Below are 18,670 nucleotides of genomic sequence, written 5' to 3' on the forward strand. Positions count from 1 at the left end.
TGGCTTCAAGGTGTTAACTACACGCTTTCTTCCTGTAGTATTTATCTAAAGAAATGGCAAATTTATGACAATTTGTTCCAAAAGAGAAGTCTCACTTGCAGAGCTCAAGGGTTCTGTGTAGTCTGAATGATTACCATCCCCTCCCATTTATTAGATTTGTCACCAACACAAATCCCACAATGCATTACTTTACATACAAAATGGCGGGTTTGTCCGACTAAGAGATTGATGGGAATGACTCCTTATCCATATTGACTGACACACCAAAGTGTAGTGAATTCTTGTCTAATCATTCCTTTGGATCTTCCATAAGGAAAATAACCTTAGGAAATCTTTTTCCATGGCTTGTATTGAGGAACACTCGACGTATCCAGGAAAAAGGTAAGTTAACAACGTTGGTTGACAACGATGACAACCGATGCACGCCACGCCATTTGCTTGTGAGCAAGGTCTATATTGTCCTTTCCATATGGTGTAGAAGTATCTGTGGTTATTTATTTCCTTTAATTTCGGCTTTTTATAAAATGGGAACGTTGTTTTAATGTGGAAAACATTTTTTGTGATTACATGGCTGATGGTTCATAATAGTGTTGACATTATTTATGTTTGTCTCCACCAGTGCCATCCATTGGATCGTAAACAAAATATCTTTGTGCAAGTTCGATCAGCTCTTTGAAATCCTAATGTTTTGATTAATAATATTCTCAATTTGTGGCCATGTTTCATTGTTACTTTTATCGGTTCGGTTTACAAATGGTTAAAAATAGCCTCATTCTTAGGAAGTACACGTACTAGTTAGTCCCCATGCATGACCGAGTATACCATACCGTGAGACTTGGTAAATACAGAAATATAACAGCTCTGTAAACATGCTCCAAATAGTTCATATTCAAATGAAAGTTGTCATAACCATAGAAAGGTAAGTGTGGAAAGTGCTATGCGTTCAGATTGAAGACTCTGAAATCATGCCAGCACATAGCTGTAGACCAATTTCTCATACAGTAAGTGAACTAAACAGAAAAACGAGTAGCAAATGGGAGGAGGAGGGTGTCCTGATACCATTCCACACAGAAGTTTAAGAAAAATTCATTACTTATACAGCATTTAACACATTGTTTAAAGGAAATCTTTAAATCTCTCTTCTTGTGTGCAAGGTTGTAGGGAAATCTTGAGATTTTCATTAAAATGAAAAAAATTAACAGGTCACCTGTATTTCAAATCATGCCTCAAACTGGTGTATAAATTCATTAATCAGGCTTGCGAGCCATTACAGCCTTACCTGACAAATTTTTGAAAATACATTGAGCAACATACAAGAACCAATACAAGAGAAGAAAAATCCTTTTTTTTTTTCTTCTCCAAAGCCTCTAGTGTAGAGTAAAGAGAAATAGATAAGGTTCTGTTGGAAACTTTAAGGTCACTTACTTATAATCCTTGGGTATATTGAGACATGATTGATCTTAAAGGAATAACTCTGGCATCCTCAGGATAAAAATTTCTCCCATTTATTGTTATTTAGACTAGGAATGGAAGATACTACATTAACCCTGGAACAAGTTGAACACATGCCACCTGCCCCAAGAACCATCTCTTCGATAAGAATACGTGAATTTGATGACACCACTGCCAACCCTGAACCAATAGTACAAGATGATGAGGAGGAGGCAGATCAGTTGTTAGAGGAATTCCTGTCCCCATCTAAACTGGCAAGTACATGCAAACTTAACTTTTATCTTGTTTTCAAATTTTCTCATTTCCCTCTGCAGTCACTGTTGAATTGGAGTTTGAGTGGCTGCAAATGGTGACAGCTCCCCAAACTATAATATATATATCTGAAAAAGACTTAAACTCGAGCAACACTCATATAGGATAGTTGAGCTATGAAAAGAAGTCTCTTTTTTGAAGTTTGTTGTTTTATAAGAATTAAAGTGAGGAAAATACTTCTATAGTGTAGCATTGGCTCCTTTCAATATAATTATCATTATCTTTTTTACAACCCTGTCATAAAGGCAATGCTAACTTGCATAGTACGAAGAATGTATTGTGGAGAAAATAGTGCCCATTATTAATGCTGTCATTTTTTGTGCACTTTATCTTTCTTTATGTAGAGATCTTTGACTGGTTTCTCAAATCTTGATCAAGTTGAATACCTTGAAATGAGAGTTGATACAAGAGAAAATAGTTTAGGAAATTTTGGTAAGTTTTGGTAAAAGTTTCAGTATTTATCAGGATGGGAATTGGTGTATTTAAAATTCCCACCTGTAAATATGGTCCCTCTACAAATAAAGAATAGTCAAGTTTAGGAAACCGTATTTCACTGCTGTTGAAACCCACTCACCCCCAAGATCTCAGTAAATTCTCCTTACTCAATTGAGAAAATAGTTAAGGAAATTTTGGTAAGTTTTGGCATCACACATTTTATCAACAACCAGTGTTTGCCTGGAAAGGCAAGTCAATTTATTAGAAAATTATATTTTATAGAAAGTTTGAAAGCCAAAGCACGACAACTGATGGGCTCTGCAAAGTTTCTTTTTTTCCTTTTTTTGAGACAGTTACAAACTGTAGCACATAGTTTGGTGTGCATTTTCATGAACATTTTTTGATAAAGAATTTTTTGTAGAGGATTTTACTGCTGCACTTAAATGCCTTGGAAAGTGTTTACTGTGCATTTTGTTACATATTTTGTCATATTTTGCTGGAGCCCCTTTGACAAGATCATTGAGCTCGTGATCATTAAGGCAGGGAAAGAACTGAAGTTCTATAATTTTCTTTCTATTTTCTTTAGGCTAAGGGGAAAGAAAATAGTTTCTCCACTTCTAATATTTGTTATTTGTTCTTGAAATTACTTTTATTGCAATTGTTTCAAAAGCTTTGAGTTTGAGGTGTTTTCATCTTAGAAAACACAAAAAGCTTGACGTCACAACCATGTTTACATACCCTTATTATAATCAAAACTCATCAGCTGACCAATGAAAGTGCACATACTTCATGTTTCACAAATTTTTGGCTTCTATACATACCCTTCCGCTTGGAATTTTTCAGGGACCCATCATGCAATAGGGTGTGATATTTTCTTAAAGTGCACATCTCACAAAATTGTAAAAAAACTGGTATGCTGTGACTTTTGCAATGGATTTTCCATGAAGAAAGGGTCGATTTTTATTTCACTGGCTTTAGGTGCTCTGCTACCAAATCTGAGTGAATTAAAGTTGTCTAACAGCATTATAGCCACAGTAAGGTAAGATAGCTCTAAGGTTTGCCAGTCCCTTCACAAGGATGAGAGGTGAAATGAGTGTTTAAATATTAGATTAATCTAACTTTAACATTTGGATATTGATAATTCATTGTTAAGAATGGTCTTTCACTGTTTTCAGAATACAGGTGACTGATACAAGTGATCTGTAATTTGAAACAAAATGAGAATTCTTCAAGGCTGCATGTATGATCCCTTAGTTTCCTTAATTTATTCCTTAATTTATTCCTTTTATGCTCAAGATCTTATTAGTGTTACTCCTCCCCCCACTGTCACACTGTTTGCCATACTTTTTTTTCCCAATGTTAGTTCTTATAAATTGGTGTTGAACAAAAATTTAATGTTATCCTTTTGTTGATATATTTCTTTGTTCTTGTTGCCTTTCTACTTGATATTACTAAGATAAATTACTTCTTGATTGTCCACAGGATTGAAAGGTTTAATGTAGCTTTCTTCAAAACATAATGCAGATTCCTCACCCCACATAACTCTTCATGCAGTTGCTAATTTCATGAACTTGATGTTTGCACAGAGACCTTGGTACATCTTTGACTAATTTGAGGACTCTGTGGCTTGCAAGATCTGGGCTCAGTGATTTGGATGGAATTAGTTCAGTCTCCTCATTAAAGGTTAGTTACATGTACTGTATTGCAAGCTAGGGCAGCAAAAAGCAAATCCATTGACCGCCTCCCGGTTAGCTCAATTGGTAGAGCGCCGGACTGTTGTGTGGGAGGTCGTGAGTTCAAATCCGGCCGGACCAACACTCAGGGTCTTTAAATAACTGAGAAGAAAGTGCTGCCTTTGTAATAATATCTGCAAATGGTTAGACTTTCTAGTCTTCTCGGATAGGGATGATAAATGGAGGTCCCATCTCACAAGCCCTTGTATGTGATAAAAAAATTTGTGGGACATTAAAGAACCCACACACTGTTGGAAAAGAGTAGGGCACGTAGTGCCCGGTGTTGTGGTCTATCTTTGTGTAGTGTCTATCAAATTGATGGGGGGTACTGCGCCTTTGAATATTGTATAGAAAGGGTGCAATATAAACAAGGAATTCGTTCATTCATTCATTCATCCATGGTTCTCCCTTCAGCTAGGATTTGTCCTGTTAAAAATTTTTTTATGAGGGTCATTCCCAAGCAGTCTAACACTCTATAAGTTGGGTAACCACTAGCTGGGAAGTAGGGTGGTGAAAAGTATTAGGAGTAGTCACTACCAAACTAGTTTCTTCTTGAACAACATTTTCCCCCTCAAACCTTACATTCTGTGGATGCAAGTGAATCCTAGTTACATGAATTTTTCACAGCAGATTGAACACACATGTGGTATGTGTTAGTCTTGTGAGGGTGACACTTTGAAAAGAAAGATTGTCTAATTAATATTTTTGACTAAGAACAACATTTTCCCTCTCAAAACTTACATCATGTGGATGCAAATAGATCCTATTTACCATATTTTCTTGGTTATAAGACACACTTGGTTATAAGACGCACCCCAAACTAAGCAACTTAGTCAAGCGAAGTTCCCAAACTGAAAATTACGTAAAAATACTCGGTTTATAAGACACACCAATAGGTTGAGAGTTAACAAAAGTTATGATGGATCTGAGAAGGTTTCACGGTTGCTCTGGTGGTGAAAGCAAATGGCATGAAACTCCCACCAAAAGTCATATTCAAAGGTGTTCGGCAGCTGAATATCAACACGCCACCGAGGATGCCAGTTTCAGTGCATAAAAAAGGCTGGATTGGAAGAAGGCAGGTTTTATATCCACATCGTTTATTCAGAGAAGGAACTTTTTGAGCGAGTGACACAAACACGATTCTAGGAATTTGAAATAAGGTTTATTGTCATGGATATCATGTTACCAAGCACATGCTGTTAAGAACGTATGCAAATTTCTGTTTGTTTGCTTTTCTGTTTTTCTTGTAAGTTCTGCTAAAATTGTGATCTTAAGATTTAGTGGCACAAAAATACTTGGCTATAAGATGCATCCCAATTTCAGCACTAACTTTTCACCCAAAGACAGAATTGTCTTCAAAAAACTGTGCGCCTTATAACCGAGACAATATGGTACAGTGTATGTGAATTTTTCACAGAAGATTGAACATATATGTAGCATGCGCTAGTCTTGTGAGGGACTGACTCTTTGAAAAGCAAAAGCTTGTCTAATTTATTTGTTTTGACTAAGTAATTAAGGCTTTCATATGCCCTGGTTGGCGCTAGAAAAAATTTTTACAGCCATTGGAGACCAAAAAAAAAAAAACTCCTTCCACTTATGAATCAAACAGACGAAAGACTTTTGATTGTGCCAAGTAAGTGCATGATAGAGTTGTTTTATAAATTAAGTTAACAAGAGTTCTGGTTCATGATAGGAGCTATACTTGGCATTTAATCACATTGAGGATGTTAGCCCAGTCAGCATGCTAGACCAGCTGGAGATTTTGGACTTAGAAGGGTAAGGAAAAACAAAAAAAAATGTTTGTAAACTTCTTAAAGTTTGTTACTGCACCAAGACCATTCTTAATCACTCTCAGGGTTGAACCGTAAGTTTTTTTTCAGATACAAATCATTTTGACCATCCATAAACTTTTCTTTTAAGTAAGAGACTTTGTAGCCTAGGTGTTAGCACTTAGGGGCTCATGAGCAAGTAGTGTAGGATTATACATGTGTCTCACTGGTGGGGTCATTGAGTCTTGTTTCTGGGCATAAGGCACGTCCACCCCCCCTATACTTTGGGGAAGTATAAAGGAGTATAAGAGGGTTCTAGAAAACTTTTAGTGGAGGACTAACGTGGGAAAATAATGTCTGTTCATGCTGTAGGAAATGGAATATTTGCTAGCTGTGAAACAAGAATGCCAATCACCAAAAATCTGAAATTTGGAGATGCTTGATTATGATTCAGATCCTCTCACTTACACACCCAAATTTGTTTTTGACCGTTTTATCTCAGTCTCTCCTCATAAATTAAAGTATAACTGTAGGGTAGACCAGAGGATACATGCAGTTTCCACAATAATGGGTGTGTAATGTAAATTATAATAATACATGTTTGATGATGGGGCAGAAGGTCCTCTTATAAAAATTTTATACACCAATGAATATGCTTCACCTTTTGAGTGTGGATGACTTAGTTCATAGTGTTCTCTGTAAGGGAAAATCAAGCACAGTGCTACTGTGCATAACATTGATGTGTCTGTTTTTGTTATTGTGTTATCAGAAACAATGTGAGTGATATCACACAGGTTGAATTTTTATGTCTGTGCTCATCATTGAAGATCTTGACACTTGAGGGAAACCCAATTTGTACAGTTGCTCAGCCCTTAGCATCATCAGAGGTGGGCATTATATGATCTTAATGTTGCATAGCAATTTTAATTTAGATACATGCAAACAAAGAAGAAGCGATTCAGAAAACATTAAGCTGTAAAAAAATTGCAATAAAATACTCCCAAAACTATTATAATAATACATTTTCATACATCCCAGCTGTCCTATATTTCCTATTTTTCCTATTTATTTTATAGGATCCCATAAAACTCCTATAATAGGCCAAACACTCCTATATTTCCTATAAATACTGCTTAAGTTATATGTAAGAAAATAAAGCAAGTGTGTCCAACAGGTCAGATTGAGTTTGAATTGAGTGTACTCTAGCTATAGGCTGTGTTGTGCTGTCACCTGTGGTTTGATATTATTCTTAGACTGGATTGAATGAGACTGGGAGCAGTGTTACAAGGTAAGACCATTTTCAACCTATTTGTATATTCAAATGTTAATGAGATTTACTAAGTATTATGTTTTGTCTTCATCTGAGCATGCAATTTTTGTCTTGAATTTGGAGGTGGTGTCCATAATGTCGCTTGAGACATTTCCTTTCAAAATACAAACAGACATACCAGGCACATTGATGTGCCATCCTCTTGAGCCTCTACTTTAATCTTTAACAAAATAGCCAAGCATATGTATCAGCACATGTTTTGTTTGATGTTACTGGCAAAATTTGGTGTTTAGTTTTCCGTGCCAGTCAAATTCTGAAGGGTGTGGCATCCCTTACCTCCAGAGCTGCTTGGGTGTGGAGGGCATTAAATGGTTACAAATTTTGTAATACAGATCATCTTAGACTATGATGAAATGCTTAAGCACCCTTGTTTCAATAAAGAATGATTGTCATGACATGGTAATTGCAACTGAACTATTGTAGAAAACGTTTTTCTAGCCCTAACATGGCACGTTTCTTATTGCAGGTTACTGATGTAAATACTCTTTAAAATGCCTGGTGGAAAGACCCATTTCAAGAAGGACTGGCTTCTTCAGACAGATGGACTGGGTCATAAAATTTCTAGTTGGTGCCAGCCGAGCAATGAAGTGGGAAAGGCTTTTTGTTCCATCTCCCAAAAAACTTTCTGATGTGATGACCAAGGACTCCCACAATTACTTCAGCGTGCTAAGGGCCAAAGTCACAAAACATTGGCAAATGAAGTACTCAGTGGCTCCCAAATGGTTTTTGCACCCACTCAATTAACAGACCACCCGGCAATACCTCAAATGCAGCTTTTGTTTCAACTGCTAGCATTGTTTCAAAACTGCAAGATTCTCAAACTGGACAAAACCAGTCAAGTGGAACATGGCAGTGTATTTCTCTTAAGGATGAAGCAGCGACTGAAGGCAGAGTTGATTTGGGCTATGAAAGTGATTGAAGAGCCACAGAAGTTCATCCGCGTTGACCACTTCTGGAGAAAGATTGATGACGTGAAGGATGTCATGGGTGAAAAGAAATTTCCATCAATTATGAAGGTTGTGAAGACAGCCCTTATTCTTGGACATGGTAATTCTGAGGTTGAAAGGGGATTTTCAGAGAGTGGTAAAAGTGTTACAGATGACAGAGTTCCTCTAAGTGAAGCGTCAATCAATGGCATCCGTGCAACAACTGATGAGCTGAAGGCTTTTAAAGGTCCTGGTTCTGTGCCAATCACAAAGCAACCCCTTCAGCTGAGTCATTCTGCACATGCTCATTATGTTTTGCATCTAGATAAGGACAAGAAGGAGAAGGAAGGGGCCCAAAAGCAACTTACTCTTCAGAAAGAACAAGCAGCACAAATGGAAGCACAGAAACAACAACTTGCCAAAGAAAAGAAAGACCTAAACGGCAAAGAGAAAGAGTTAGAAAGGCAAGAAGCAGCTCAGCAAGAGTGCATGGAAGTTTGGGATACAATCTTGAAGGAGGCAAATGCAAAGTTGCAAGGTGCCATGAGGAATAAAGATTTTAAAGAGGTATCAGTTGCTCAAGCCATGATTGAAGCTGCAGAAAAGAAGATCAGTAGTGCTAACAAAGTGATGTAGTAGACAAGGGAGCAACAGCAGTCTGTTTCAAAACAAAAACAGAACATCATAAACACCTTTCTGTCACAGCTTAGCAAGCCAAAATTAAAGAAAACATAAATGATAAGTTCAAGACTTGAAAATGATTAACAGACTTATTGTACACTGTTGTAGTTTTGTTTTTATGCGAAGTTAATAAGATGTGGATGGAATGTGCTCCTACATCTGTATCCAGTTTTCACGAGAATTTACATTTTTGAAGATGTGAGGTTCGACGGCATCTTCATTTGATCAGAAATTGTTAAAACAATCTTATTGCTGTTGTTGTTAAAAACCTTTTTTGCTGGGATTTGAACAGTAAAATCGATTCATCAAGTGAAGGTTTATAGAACTTATATTTAAGTGTTTTCTTACTCATTTCAAAAAAGTTGCACATTGGATATTGACTATTGTGTATCTAAGTAATATTTTAAAGTTATTATGAGTGGTTCAGTTTTGAAAGTTTTAAGTGATCACTGTGACCATTGAAAAATGCTGTTCATATTTGTAAACCTTCTAGTTAATGAGTGAATTGCAAACTCATGTATATGCACAAAGTACAGTTGGAATTAAGGTGAGACATTTTCGTGGCATCTGTGTGTACTTGAAAATCATCCTATAAAATTCCTATATTTGGGATTTAAATCCTATAAACCTCCTATATTTTTGCTCCTGTGATCCTATTTTTCCTATAATTTTTTTGGAAAATGGCTGGGATGTATGCATTTTTGAAAAGGGTAGGTTGATGATGTTTGACTTAAACATAATGTCATTATCAAGTCAAAAAATGATGAGACCATAAGGATATCAATGGCAAAAAAAAAAGTTTTGGGCCTAGTAATGGACATAATTTGCATTGCACAGATCACATGAAAAGTGGCTCGTTTAGGCCCGAGGTCTTGTTCTAATTTTCTTCTTACAAAGACTAACTGTAAGGGAGGGTGGTTCCTATGACTGTAAGGTGTATCAAGATAATGATGTATAATCAGTTGAGAGGGGATCATGATAGCTATCTTGACCAAGACCTTCAAGGTAATGATGTATAATCAGTTGAGAGGGGATCATGATAGCTATCTTGACCAAGACCTTCAAGGTAATGATGTATAATCAGTTGAGAGGGGATCATGATAGCTATCTTGACCAAGACCTTCAAGATAATGATGTATAATCAGTTGAGAGGGGATCATGATAGCTATTTTGAACAAGACCTTCAAGTTGTTATGAGGAAAGAGAAGTGAGAGATCGACCAATACTCCCTTTTCATCAGTGCTTCTATTCTTCATTCAGGTAAATAATCTGCCTTATTTTCAGGAAATACAAAGCTATGATTATCGCAGTGCAATCCACAAAGCTGTTCCAAATGTTAAAATTCTGGACGATGAACCTTTCTTGGTGGAAAAGGTTGATGGTAAACCTGTGCTTAGGCAGCCACCAGCATCACACAGAGCTACCAAGGTTCCAGAACATCTCAAAGAAGACTGGCAGCTGGTCAATGAAGGAATCAAAGCAATTGATGTCGAGGAAGAAGAGGAAAATCCAGGTATGTTGAGAATTCAAATGAAAATAGTAAAATGAATCTTTGTAGTCAGAAAAAATTCTTGTTTTCCCACTTGCAACAGGTATAGATCTGCAAAATGTTTGTATCATATGCCAATAGAGGCATGAACAAGCATTTTGAATGCCATCCTTTCACATCATTTGAAAAACTCCACCTTTTTATTCTTATCTCCAACTTTATGAACTACATGTAAGCCAAGTATAATTATACCCTTGCTCAAATTTTCCTGAACATTTTTAAAGTCAACTTCTTGAGCAGTGGCCAGGGCTGTTCAAATAAGTCCTAGTGCGTTTTATTTAATAGCCTAAGGGCTTCCCCCCCTCCCCCCCTTCCAGTTGCTCCACTGCTTACAGCTAGGGATTCCTTGAAAGTAAGAATCTCATCCAAGGAGTATCTTCAGGTCATGAAACTGATCTTCATAATAGTAAGAAGAGAATCATTCACCTTGACAATGAGATTCATCAACTCTACTTACTAATAGGTTATTCAAGCACTGGTCAGTCTTAGATAAATCATATAGGACCATCATTGCCCAAACAAAAACACTGTTTGTTAAGTCAATAACTGTGCATTGTTCAGTAAATAAACTATCAAATTCTTGGTGATAACATTCTATCAAATTGTATTTATCTCATTGGATAGAGTGAACATTTTAATCTTAGCATTGATCTGTTTGAACAGCTGACTTGGTGAGACCAGGCTCAGCAGCAGGTACATCAAGACAAAACAGACCCTCAAGTGCCATGTCCACTAGACAACGACCAATGTCTGCATCACGACAGAGACCATCCAGTGCCATGGGTCAGAGGCCTGGCTCTGCTGGAGGTGCGAGATATTATGATAGGAATGCACAGAACTTCACAACCCTGATATGCAACTACCTTATTGATAAGACTTTTGTTTACTGATAAGATTTTTGCCCAGTCGAAAGTTACTTGCTTTTTTACACTTTTCGTAGCTGCAACTTTCAGAATCATGCACTGGAATTCCCATCATAAGGTTTTGTATGCAAACCCTGGCCAGGCCACTGTTTTCTGTTTTTGGGAAAGACCCTTCGCTCTCACACAAGGACAACATAAGGTAATGCCTTGGGATTACAACACATACAACTTCTTCCCCTGGTACTTTAAACTGAAGAGAAGCCTAGTTTGTAAGGGTTTGAAACTCACTGTTTTCTACAGAACTATCTGTTTATCTTCAAGACTGTGGCATTGGCTGGTGTTAGATGACTTACCCCATTCAAGTGAGAAATTTGGTCAATATTGTACTTGCAGCACTAAATACTTTTAAGCTGAAGTTTGTATTTTTAATTAGGAGGCTCAGAACCTGTAGGAGTGTTTCGCCAGGATGACAGCAGTGATCTTACTCATGGTTAGTGCCCTGTGTGATTCTTACATCTCTTTTACATGCTCTATTCAGGTTTTGATAATATTGGGGTAGTAATTCAAGAAAGATGAATTAATTTTTTGTTACTGTCTGCACAAGTTTATCTGCCTTGCTTGTTTTCCACCTGTTGTTCTTTCCAAGATACTCTAGTTTGTTAAGTGTGCGACAAAGACAAAACTTGAAGATACCGAGTTAGATGTCAACATTTTACACTGCAGTAACATAGGTTTCCAATAGCCTCTGATATTAAGCCTGAATTAAACAAAACTTCTATTAGATCAGACCCTTCTACAGATGGTGGCTGTAATTATTATAACTAAATATACCATCTTCTACATAGGCGTCCTCTGTTTGTTAATTTTACGAATTTTTTCCAGCTAATTTTTGCATCAGCTGGGACTAGACTTTGGGGTTTGAATAAATAAGATTTCTAGTTTGGAGATGGGACCATTGCTAAAAGTAAAGTTGATGACAGAGATGTTCTCTAAAATCGTTGTGTTATCTCTTATTTTTCTCAGGTTCCAGTCAAGTTATTTGTGGAAATATTTCACGGGCACTGAAGTCAAGACAAAAGGTGACATGGGAATATTTCATACTTGTTTATGCTCCTCCTGCTTGTGTAATTACTCAACAAAATCAGGACTTGGAATTCAGATTTCCGGTTCTGAAATTTTAAAGCAAAGTAGGACTATATTCCTTTAATGCTTCAACAAATATTGCCTGAAAACGTTCCCCTTAACCAATTTAATCCCCTCTTTTTGACTTTTCAAGAGTTTTCCAGGTGTCTTAAAATCACTGAAAGCCAAAGTAATCACTACAGGCAAACAGAACAGAAGTAAATATCATATTTGAACGATAAAAGAGCTCAGGTTACTGAAAACGTGTGTTGCTGATCATAACAATTGGCTCTAGAGTATGGCATCTGATTGGTCGAGAAAATGATGCAACTAAACAAACAACAACAAACTTTATTCATTAATTAATGATAATGTTTATAACGAACACTCAAGGCTTGAAAAAATGCGTAGTTCTTTCCTAAGAATTGGTCCAAAAATCCGGAATTCTCTACCCTCGGATATGAGAAAATTGCCAAAATCCACCTTTCGGAAAAAGTTAAGGAATAAACTCTCTGAAGTTTTTTTGAAATCTGATGACTACCTTGATATCACCGAAATTATGCACCAATTAACTAGAATTTAGATAGCTCTGAAACACGACTTGACTTTTATTTTCTGTGTAATTCACTTTGCCATTTCTGTATCTTAATAATATTTTTAACTGATACCATAATTTCATTTTATGACAGTGGGTACTGTTTGTAAAATATTTTTGGTCTTTTCCTCTCTATAAACTTGTGTGTCTCTTCCCCTACCTTGATTAGGCTCTTCTATATGCGGGTGGAAGCTAACATGAAATTATAATTTGTGAACAGAAGATGGGTAGAATATGAGTACACCTCAGAAATTCTAGTAAATGCTCGCAACTTTCTTCCTTAACTCTCAAAGCATAGGAAAACTTCACCTATTTAACCTCGGTTGGTTTTGACGCTGAGTTCAAAATTTTGCTATATGCTGCAGGATTTGAAAACGCCCAAGATGCCTGTTGTGACGTTTCTCGAAAGTCCACGACTTTATACGCCAGAGAAGAGTTTTGAGGACGACACGGAACCATCTGCGAGCAAACAAGACATCCTCAAAGAACTCAAAGCTTGGAGAGAGGATTATTCCAAGTAAGGCCTCTAACGAATTACCCCCTCCCTCCATTAGTCACCGTGATAGCAAGTCTTCTTGGCTAGAAGTCCTCTGAAGGAACCCCCTCGCTTTCAGGGCTGATCAGGGTATAAATTCTTATTATGTTGGTACACTGCCAAGCGTACACGAAATGGGATTGGAAATAAAAAACCTACCAGGGGATATTTCTTTGCTGAAAACGCTACTTAGAAAATGCTTTGTTAGGTTATCATTAAGGGGAATTTGCCCGCAGATTTAAGAAATGAGAAGGTTGGGTTACGCAATGACAGTGCAAATTTTGAGTGCAATTACTAATACAACGACATTGACCCAATATGCTATCACCTTGACCTGTTTTACGCCTGTCAGTAAGTAACGTTGTTTGTCATTTTTCAGCTCGGAGCGATCTTATTCAGGCGAAACAAAACCAATTTTACTATTAGTGCTTACATATTTTGCGATGGGCGGACTTGTATATGATGTCCGGCTTTGATTGGGAACCAGCCATGCGTGTAACTCTCGGGTGAGACAAGCAGTTTACCGACATGTTTGCATCTTGGTTTCGAACTTGTATCTAGTTTTGAGGATAGAGTCACGAGTATGTCCACTCACTGGTGGTTCCTGCTGATTTCGTCAAACTTCAAAACCATTTTTTTCGGATCTTTCCTGGTCACGTGGTTGATTCGGCAACGTCTACAGCAATAGCTTATTTGAGAATTTTTCCATACCTTTCAGACGACATCCCTAAATTTCGAAGAGATAAACAACAATGATTGCTAGATTAAACAGCCCTTCGTTTTGAGAGGAAAAAATATTGTACACGATAGCCCTGGAAATAATTTTTTTTCTTTCGTCCCACAGTCGTTTGCCCTGAAGTCACTGTGGTGTCGAATGTTTACAACTCGAAAATGTATTAGTCCTGTTCTATTCTTTTTTTATTAATTTAATCTTTCTTTGACAGGGAAGCAGAGTAAACAAGTGTGTAAATATCCAGCGACTTGTAACCATATTGACTCTGTAGGCACGTCTTAATAAACAGAGAGCAAAATCAATCTTGAACCCCATCAGACAAAATCCATTCCATTCATACCTCTTTTGTTTAAAATGTAAACAAATTTTCAATCATGTTTTAGAGTCGTCAGTTATAGAGACTGAAATTTGTTTTGGAAAATTTTGTTTGGAATACCAAACCACTAAACTTCATAGGCACTCCATATATTCCGATTTTTCACCTCAGTAACCCGCATACGTCTGTACCTTTTGTCGAAACAGCTGGTGTTGTTTGCATCGTTTTCATCGCCAATTTTGACACAAATTTGCGTCACTGTCGCCTGGTTCGGCTAGCGCTTGCCTAAGAGACAGACCCTCCTCCAAAATTCATCAAAGAGAAACTAGAATGAAGTATATGTTATGTCCTATTTCAATATCAAGTCAGCGTCGCTGCGTCATAAACCTCCCCCTTTCCGTTTATTATTTGTTACCGTTCTGATGAATTTCTGTCTTGCCATAAGTATTTTTCTCGTGAAGTGTTCAGGGTGAGCTTGGCTCAGTGTGTTTCTACGAGCTACGTTTTTCTTGCTTATCACTAAAGTAAGGAAAATGCATAACTGCTCAGTCAGTTCTTTTCGACTTATAGTTTATACAAGGAAATCTTGGGTATTTTCGTTTTGGTGGGTCAGACAAACATCACAACGGTGCGATAGTTAAGTTATAAACGATTTGCATGGATAATGGAGGGCAAATTTATCAAATTTAGGATCAGTTCTTTAAGGTGAACTAGCGATAACCTAGCTCTTTCAGAGATAGCGGCTTCCCCTCCCATGTAAATTTTTATTGTTTCGTAATTACATAAAAAATACGAACGTGGGGTATTTTTGTCCAACTTCACTCTTCCGATTTGAAAACAACCAGACAACCCACTCGCCTAAACTACTTCCTTTTCTGACCGCAATTATTACATGTAGGCGTTAAGAGAATTTTAATCCACTCGAACTAAGTATTGTGTGGGTGGGTAGGGTAGGGTAGGTGGGTGAAAAGTGTGTTTGTTGCACTGTTTTGTTTGATGCATGTCACTTACATTTCTAACTAAATTATTTTGTACATTTAGGATGTTAAATGACGAAAGAAGTACAATCGCATATAGGGGAGATCAAAGTCGTGCGCCCGATAGGTGAGTTCAATTGAATGCTGTCTAGATTCAAGTGAATTTCACAGACTGGTTATTGTTCCTCATCCCACAAAGAAGTTACCATTCCTTCTTCACCAAAAGAATGGCAAACATTTTAGTATGAATTACTGCGGAAAACATTGTTTGAGATTTTTTCTTTCTTTCTTTCTTTTTTTTTTTTCGCGAGATACTTTTGATACGGAATGATTTGTGACAGCGTAAGCATCTCAAAGGAGTTACTCGTCACTACTTTTTGCTTCTTTTTGTTTTGTTTAACTCTTTGCTGTAGTTTAATTATAGTAAACCCGTAGATACAAGCATAACTAGGTAAAAAAAGAAAGGTTTAAAAGAAGGAGGGAGGCGAGAGAAAACTGGAGAATATTGACACGGATTGAAAAACTTGAAAATGTTGGAAATTCTTCCAAGGTAGTTAAACCGAGACGCAGCACCCCCTCCCCTCCCCATCAAGGGTTCAGTTGATTGTTTAGTGGAAGGTTAATGCTATTGTAGCACCCTGTTCCGTGTAGTATTGAATTTTAGTTTTAAATTATTGCTAATTGCTAAAGCGGAGAAGAAGGGGAATATAATTAGGTCTTTCAAGTCTAAATCACCTGTTTTCTCCTTTTTTTTTTTCTGTCTCTTTCAGTGAGTTACCAAAAACCTCGCCCATGATGGACGCCCCTGTCACACGCGCCTACTCTCCCTCCCCTCCTTCTCGCCCTCCAGAAGGTCCTGCTGCCCTACGCCGTTCACTACCTAATCCTCCCTCAGTCGGAAGGGAAATTTTAAGCAGACCCAATACAGCAGCAGATTTCAGGATGCGAAGGTAACATGCTCCGTTCATGTATCTCGTTGTTTTTTACCGTTTGGCCTCTGTTCTTTTTCTCCGGCTTCTCTGATATTGCCAGGTGCTGTAGGAGCGTTGCGATATCAAAGTTAGCCATTTGGCTGGTTGTCATTCAAACAGAGACACTTTCACTGTTTTAAATTAAACGTCCCATAAACCTTACCCCTTCCATGGGGCGCGGACAAGTTGGATTTTTTCGTCATTCTCCATTATCTCCCAATCATATTCACACTAAAATACTTCTAAATCACGCTCTGTACGCCTCAGATTCCGACAGCTTTCTGGCGAGACTAGTGTAAACCAATTGAGACTGCGAACTCTGCATGGAGACGAGAGTTTTGAAGTGGACAAAAATTTATCAACACCGTCTTTAGATACTAGACCCTCTGTGGCACTACTAGCAGAGGATGACACGGAACCACGCTCTTCCTCTGCGCCTGTGCGGATCAACCGTCGTCCGAGGTAGGACAATGACCAAGACATGTCACGCAACAAGACATGTTTAGTGAAGTTAACGATTGAAAAAATAACATTAAAAAGTCAGCACGCAATATCACTTGAACTAGTAGATATGCGGAAGGGGACAAGCGGTGCTTCATCAAAGAAAATCCAAAAACTAAACCTCATTTAAAGAGGGATTATTTGTTATATTTTCAAGACGCATCAAAATTTACTCAAATACAGAGAATTTGAACAGTTAGGAACAGTTTTAAATGACATGGAGAGTTACAATTTTTCGTGCGTTTTAAATTCCTTGCTGCTATCATATCTCAGGAATTTGCCGTCAACGAAAGATGACATAAGACCCTCCCGCAAACTTCCTGACCCACCATTTCTGGGACAGAGGCCGGGCACAGCAGCCGCTGCCTTGCAGAAACGGAGATTCAAACCTTTCCAAGAATGACAGAAACAGCGAGGAGAACGTGTAGAATGGACATATGAAAAAAATCAGCGGGTTTCGGATACTGACTTGTTAACAACAACGAACAACAACAACAAGTCTTGTGCGTGACGGATGCTCACCTATTCACCTGGAGTGCTGTGCAACTGATTATGGTTTAACTACTCAATGACAAACTCTTTTTTAACTTATGAAAGGGAAAAACTACGAGATTCCTGTTGATTGAAATATTGTATATATTTTTGTTTTTGATTGCGGTGACATTGTAAATAAAGGTGTGTTAAAGTTGATGTCTTTTGATTAAATAATCAAGCTTCTTTATATAATTTCCGGCTTCAGATACAGAAAAAAGAGTATTTGCACTCGGCACTAACCTTCTGTGTGGAGCGAGCATTGTTTATTTTGAATCCTTTAAAACTTTATTCTTAGACACCTCAGTGATTGTGTTCTTGAAAGAAGAAATCGCTGAAAGGTCCCCCCCCCCCCCCCCTAAACTGGAATCTTCACCTCCTCATACCAATGCACGGAAAGGTTCTAAAAGCGAGCCGGTCATTAAAAAAGGCTCACTAGAGCTCAGTCTCCCGGCTTGCGCTTAGCACGATAATTTGACTGTTGACGAATTTACCTTCTCGATCCGCATGAAGTTCCACAGTACTGTGCCAGTTTTTGTTTGTTTGTTTTTATGATTTCATTTTATTTAAGTATATCACTAGATGATTCAATAATTATCCGTTCCCATATGATGACTGCCAACAGTAGTCTATTACACACGTGCGCGCGGTCGAACAATCTTCAAGGAGTGTGTGCGTCGCTTCGCTCCGATGTGTATGTGTGTGTGTCGCTTCGCTCCGATGTGTGTGTGTGTGTCGTTTCGCTCCGATGTGTGTGTGTGTGTCGCTTCGCTCCGACGAAGGTCTAACGCTCGAAACGTCAGCTTTTATAACCGTAACGGTGGCCAATTTACCATTTCAACTTTGTTGATATATTCAAATTATGTCGCCGAGAAGGTGTGGAATCTAGACCAGCATCAAAGCCGCAGCCAGCGTCATTAATAAGGCATGGGTCGCACTTGGCAAAGTTTGGTGTGAATGTGGTCACTGTTGTAAAAATCTGTCATCGGGGTTCATTGCCTAATGCGACCCTAACTTTTCCAGTTCGCAAAAACTTTGAAAACCGGCCAAAACATCAAAGACGCCGTAGTGCTTGGGTGGAGCAGGCAGATTTCGGAAAACTCGGGCTAAACAATAGCTATCACAGCGGTAACTGTCATCGCTTGTCAGTAAACAGCAAACGACTCGACTGGTCGCGGAACTGACCAGGCATATGGCGTTCGAAGTAATCTTCGCTGACGTCGATTTCTCGCCCTCATCATAGCGGCAGTCAAAACAGTTAAACAGGCGTCAACCCATCTTTCATAGATCATGCGAAAGACAGAAAAGTGCTCGTGATTTAACTGAATAAGAAGAATAA

General features: G+C 38.0%; 2 protein-coding genes and 1 long non-coding RNA gene across 3 annotated transcripts; 2 read left to right on the forward strand and 1 right to left on the reverse strand.

The window, feature by feature from the left end:
• Positions 1 to 182: 182 nt before the first annotated feature.
• LOC111321897 (leucine-rich repeat-containing protein 56) lies at positions 183 to 17,490 on the forward strand. The gene is made up of 16 exons (XM_022924897.2): positions 183 to 381; positions 1,520 to 1,706; positions 2,109 to 2,196; positions 3,178 to 3,238; positions 3,786 to 3,882; positions 5,626 to 5,708; positions 6,471 to 6,588; positions 9,923 to 10,151; positions 10,851 to 10,994; positions 11,484 to 11,540; positions 12,074 to 12,129; positions 13,133 to 13,284; positions 15,393 to 15,455; positions 16,099 to 16,278; positions 16,567 to 16,761; positions 17,074 to 17,490. The coding sequence occupies exons 1-16, from the start codon at positions 341 to 343 to the stop codon at positions 17,201 to 17,203; spliced, it is 1,881 nt and encodes a 626-aa protein (XP_022780632.2). The 5' UTR covers positions 183 to 340; the 3' UTR covers positions 17,204 to 17,490.
• On the forward strand, positions 6,595 to 8,963 carry LOC148722084 (uncharacterized). Its single transcript, XM_088736031.1, has 2 exons — positions 6,595 to 6,989; positions 7,498 to 8,963. Exon 2 carries the CDS (start codon positions 7,751 to 7,753, stop codon positions 8,591 to 8,593), a length of 843 nt encoding a protein of 280 aa, XP_088592157.1. The 5' UTR covers positions 6,595 to 6,989; positions 7,498 to 7,750; the 3' UTR covers positions 8,594 to 8,963.
• Positions 11,454 to 13,175, reverse strand: LOC148722085 (uncharacterized). Its single transcript, XR_015992467.1, has 2 exons — positions 13,077 to 13,175; positions 11,454 to 12,219 (listed from the first exon to the last, which is right to left on the reverse strand). It is a non-coding gene; the product is annotated as an uncharacterized LOC148722085 (long non-coding RNA).
• Positions 17,491 to 18,670: the final 1,180 nt, after the last annotated feature.

Source organism: Stylophora pistillata, chromosome 10 (assembly GCF_964205215.1).
Source record: "Stylophora pistillata chromosome 10, jaStyPist1.2, whole genome shotgun sequence".
Taxonomy (NCBI): domain Eukaryota; kingdom Metazoa; phylum Cnidaria; class Anthozoa; order Scleractinia; family Pocilloporidae; genus Stylophora; species Stylophora pistillata.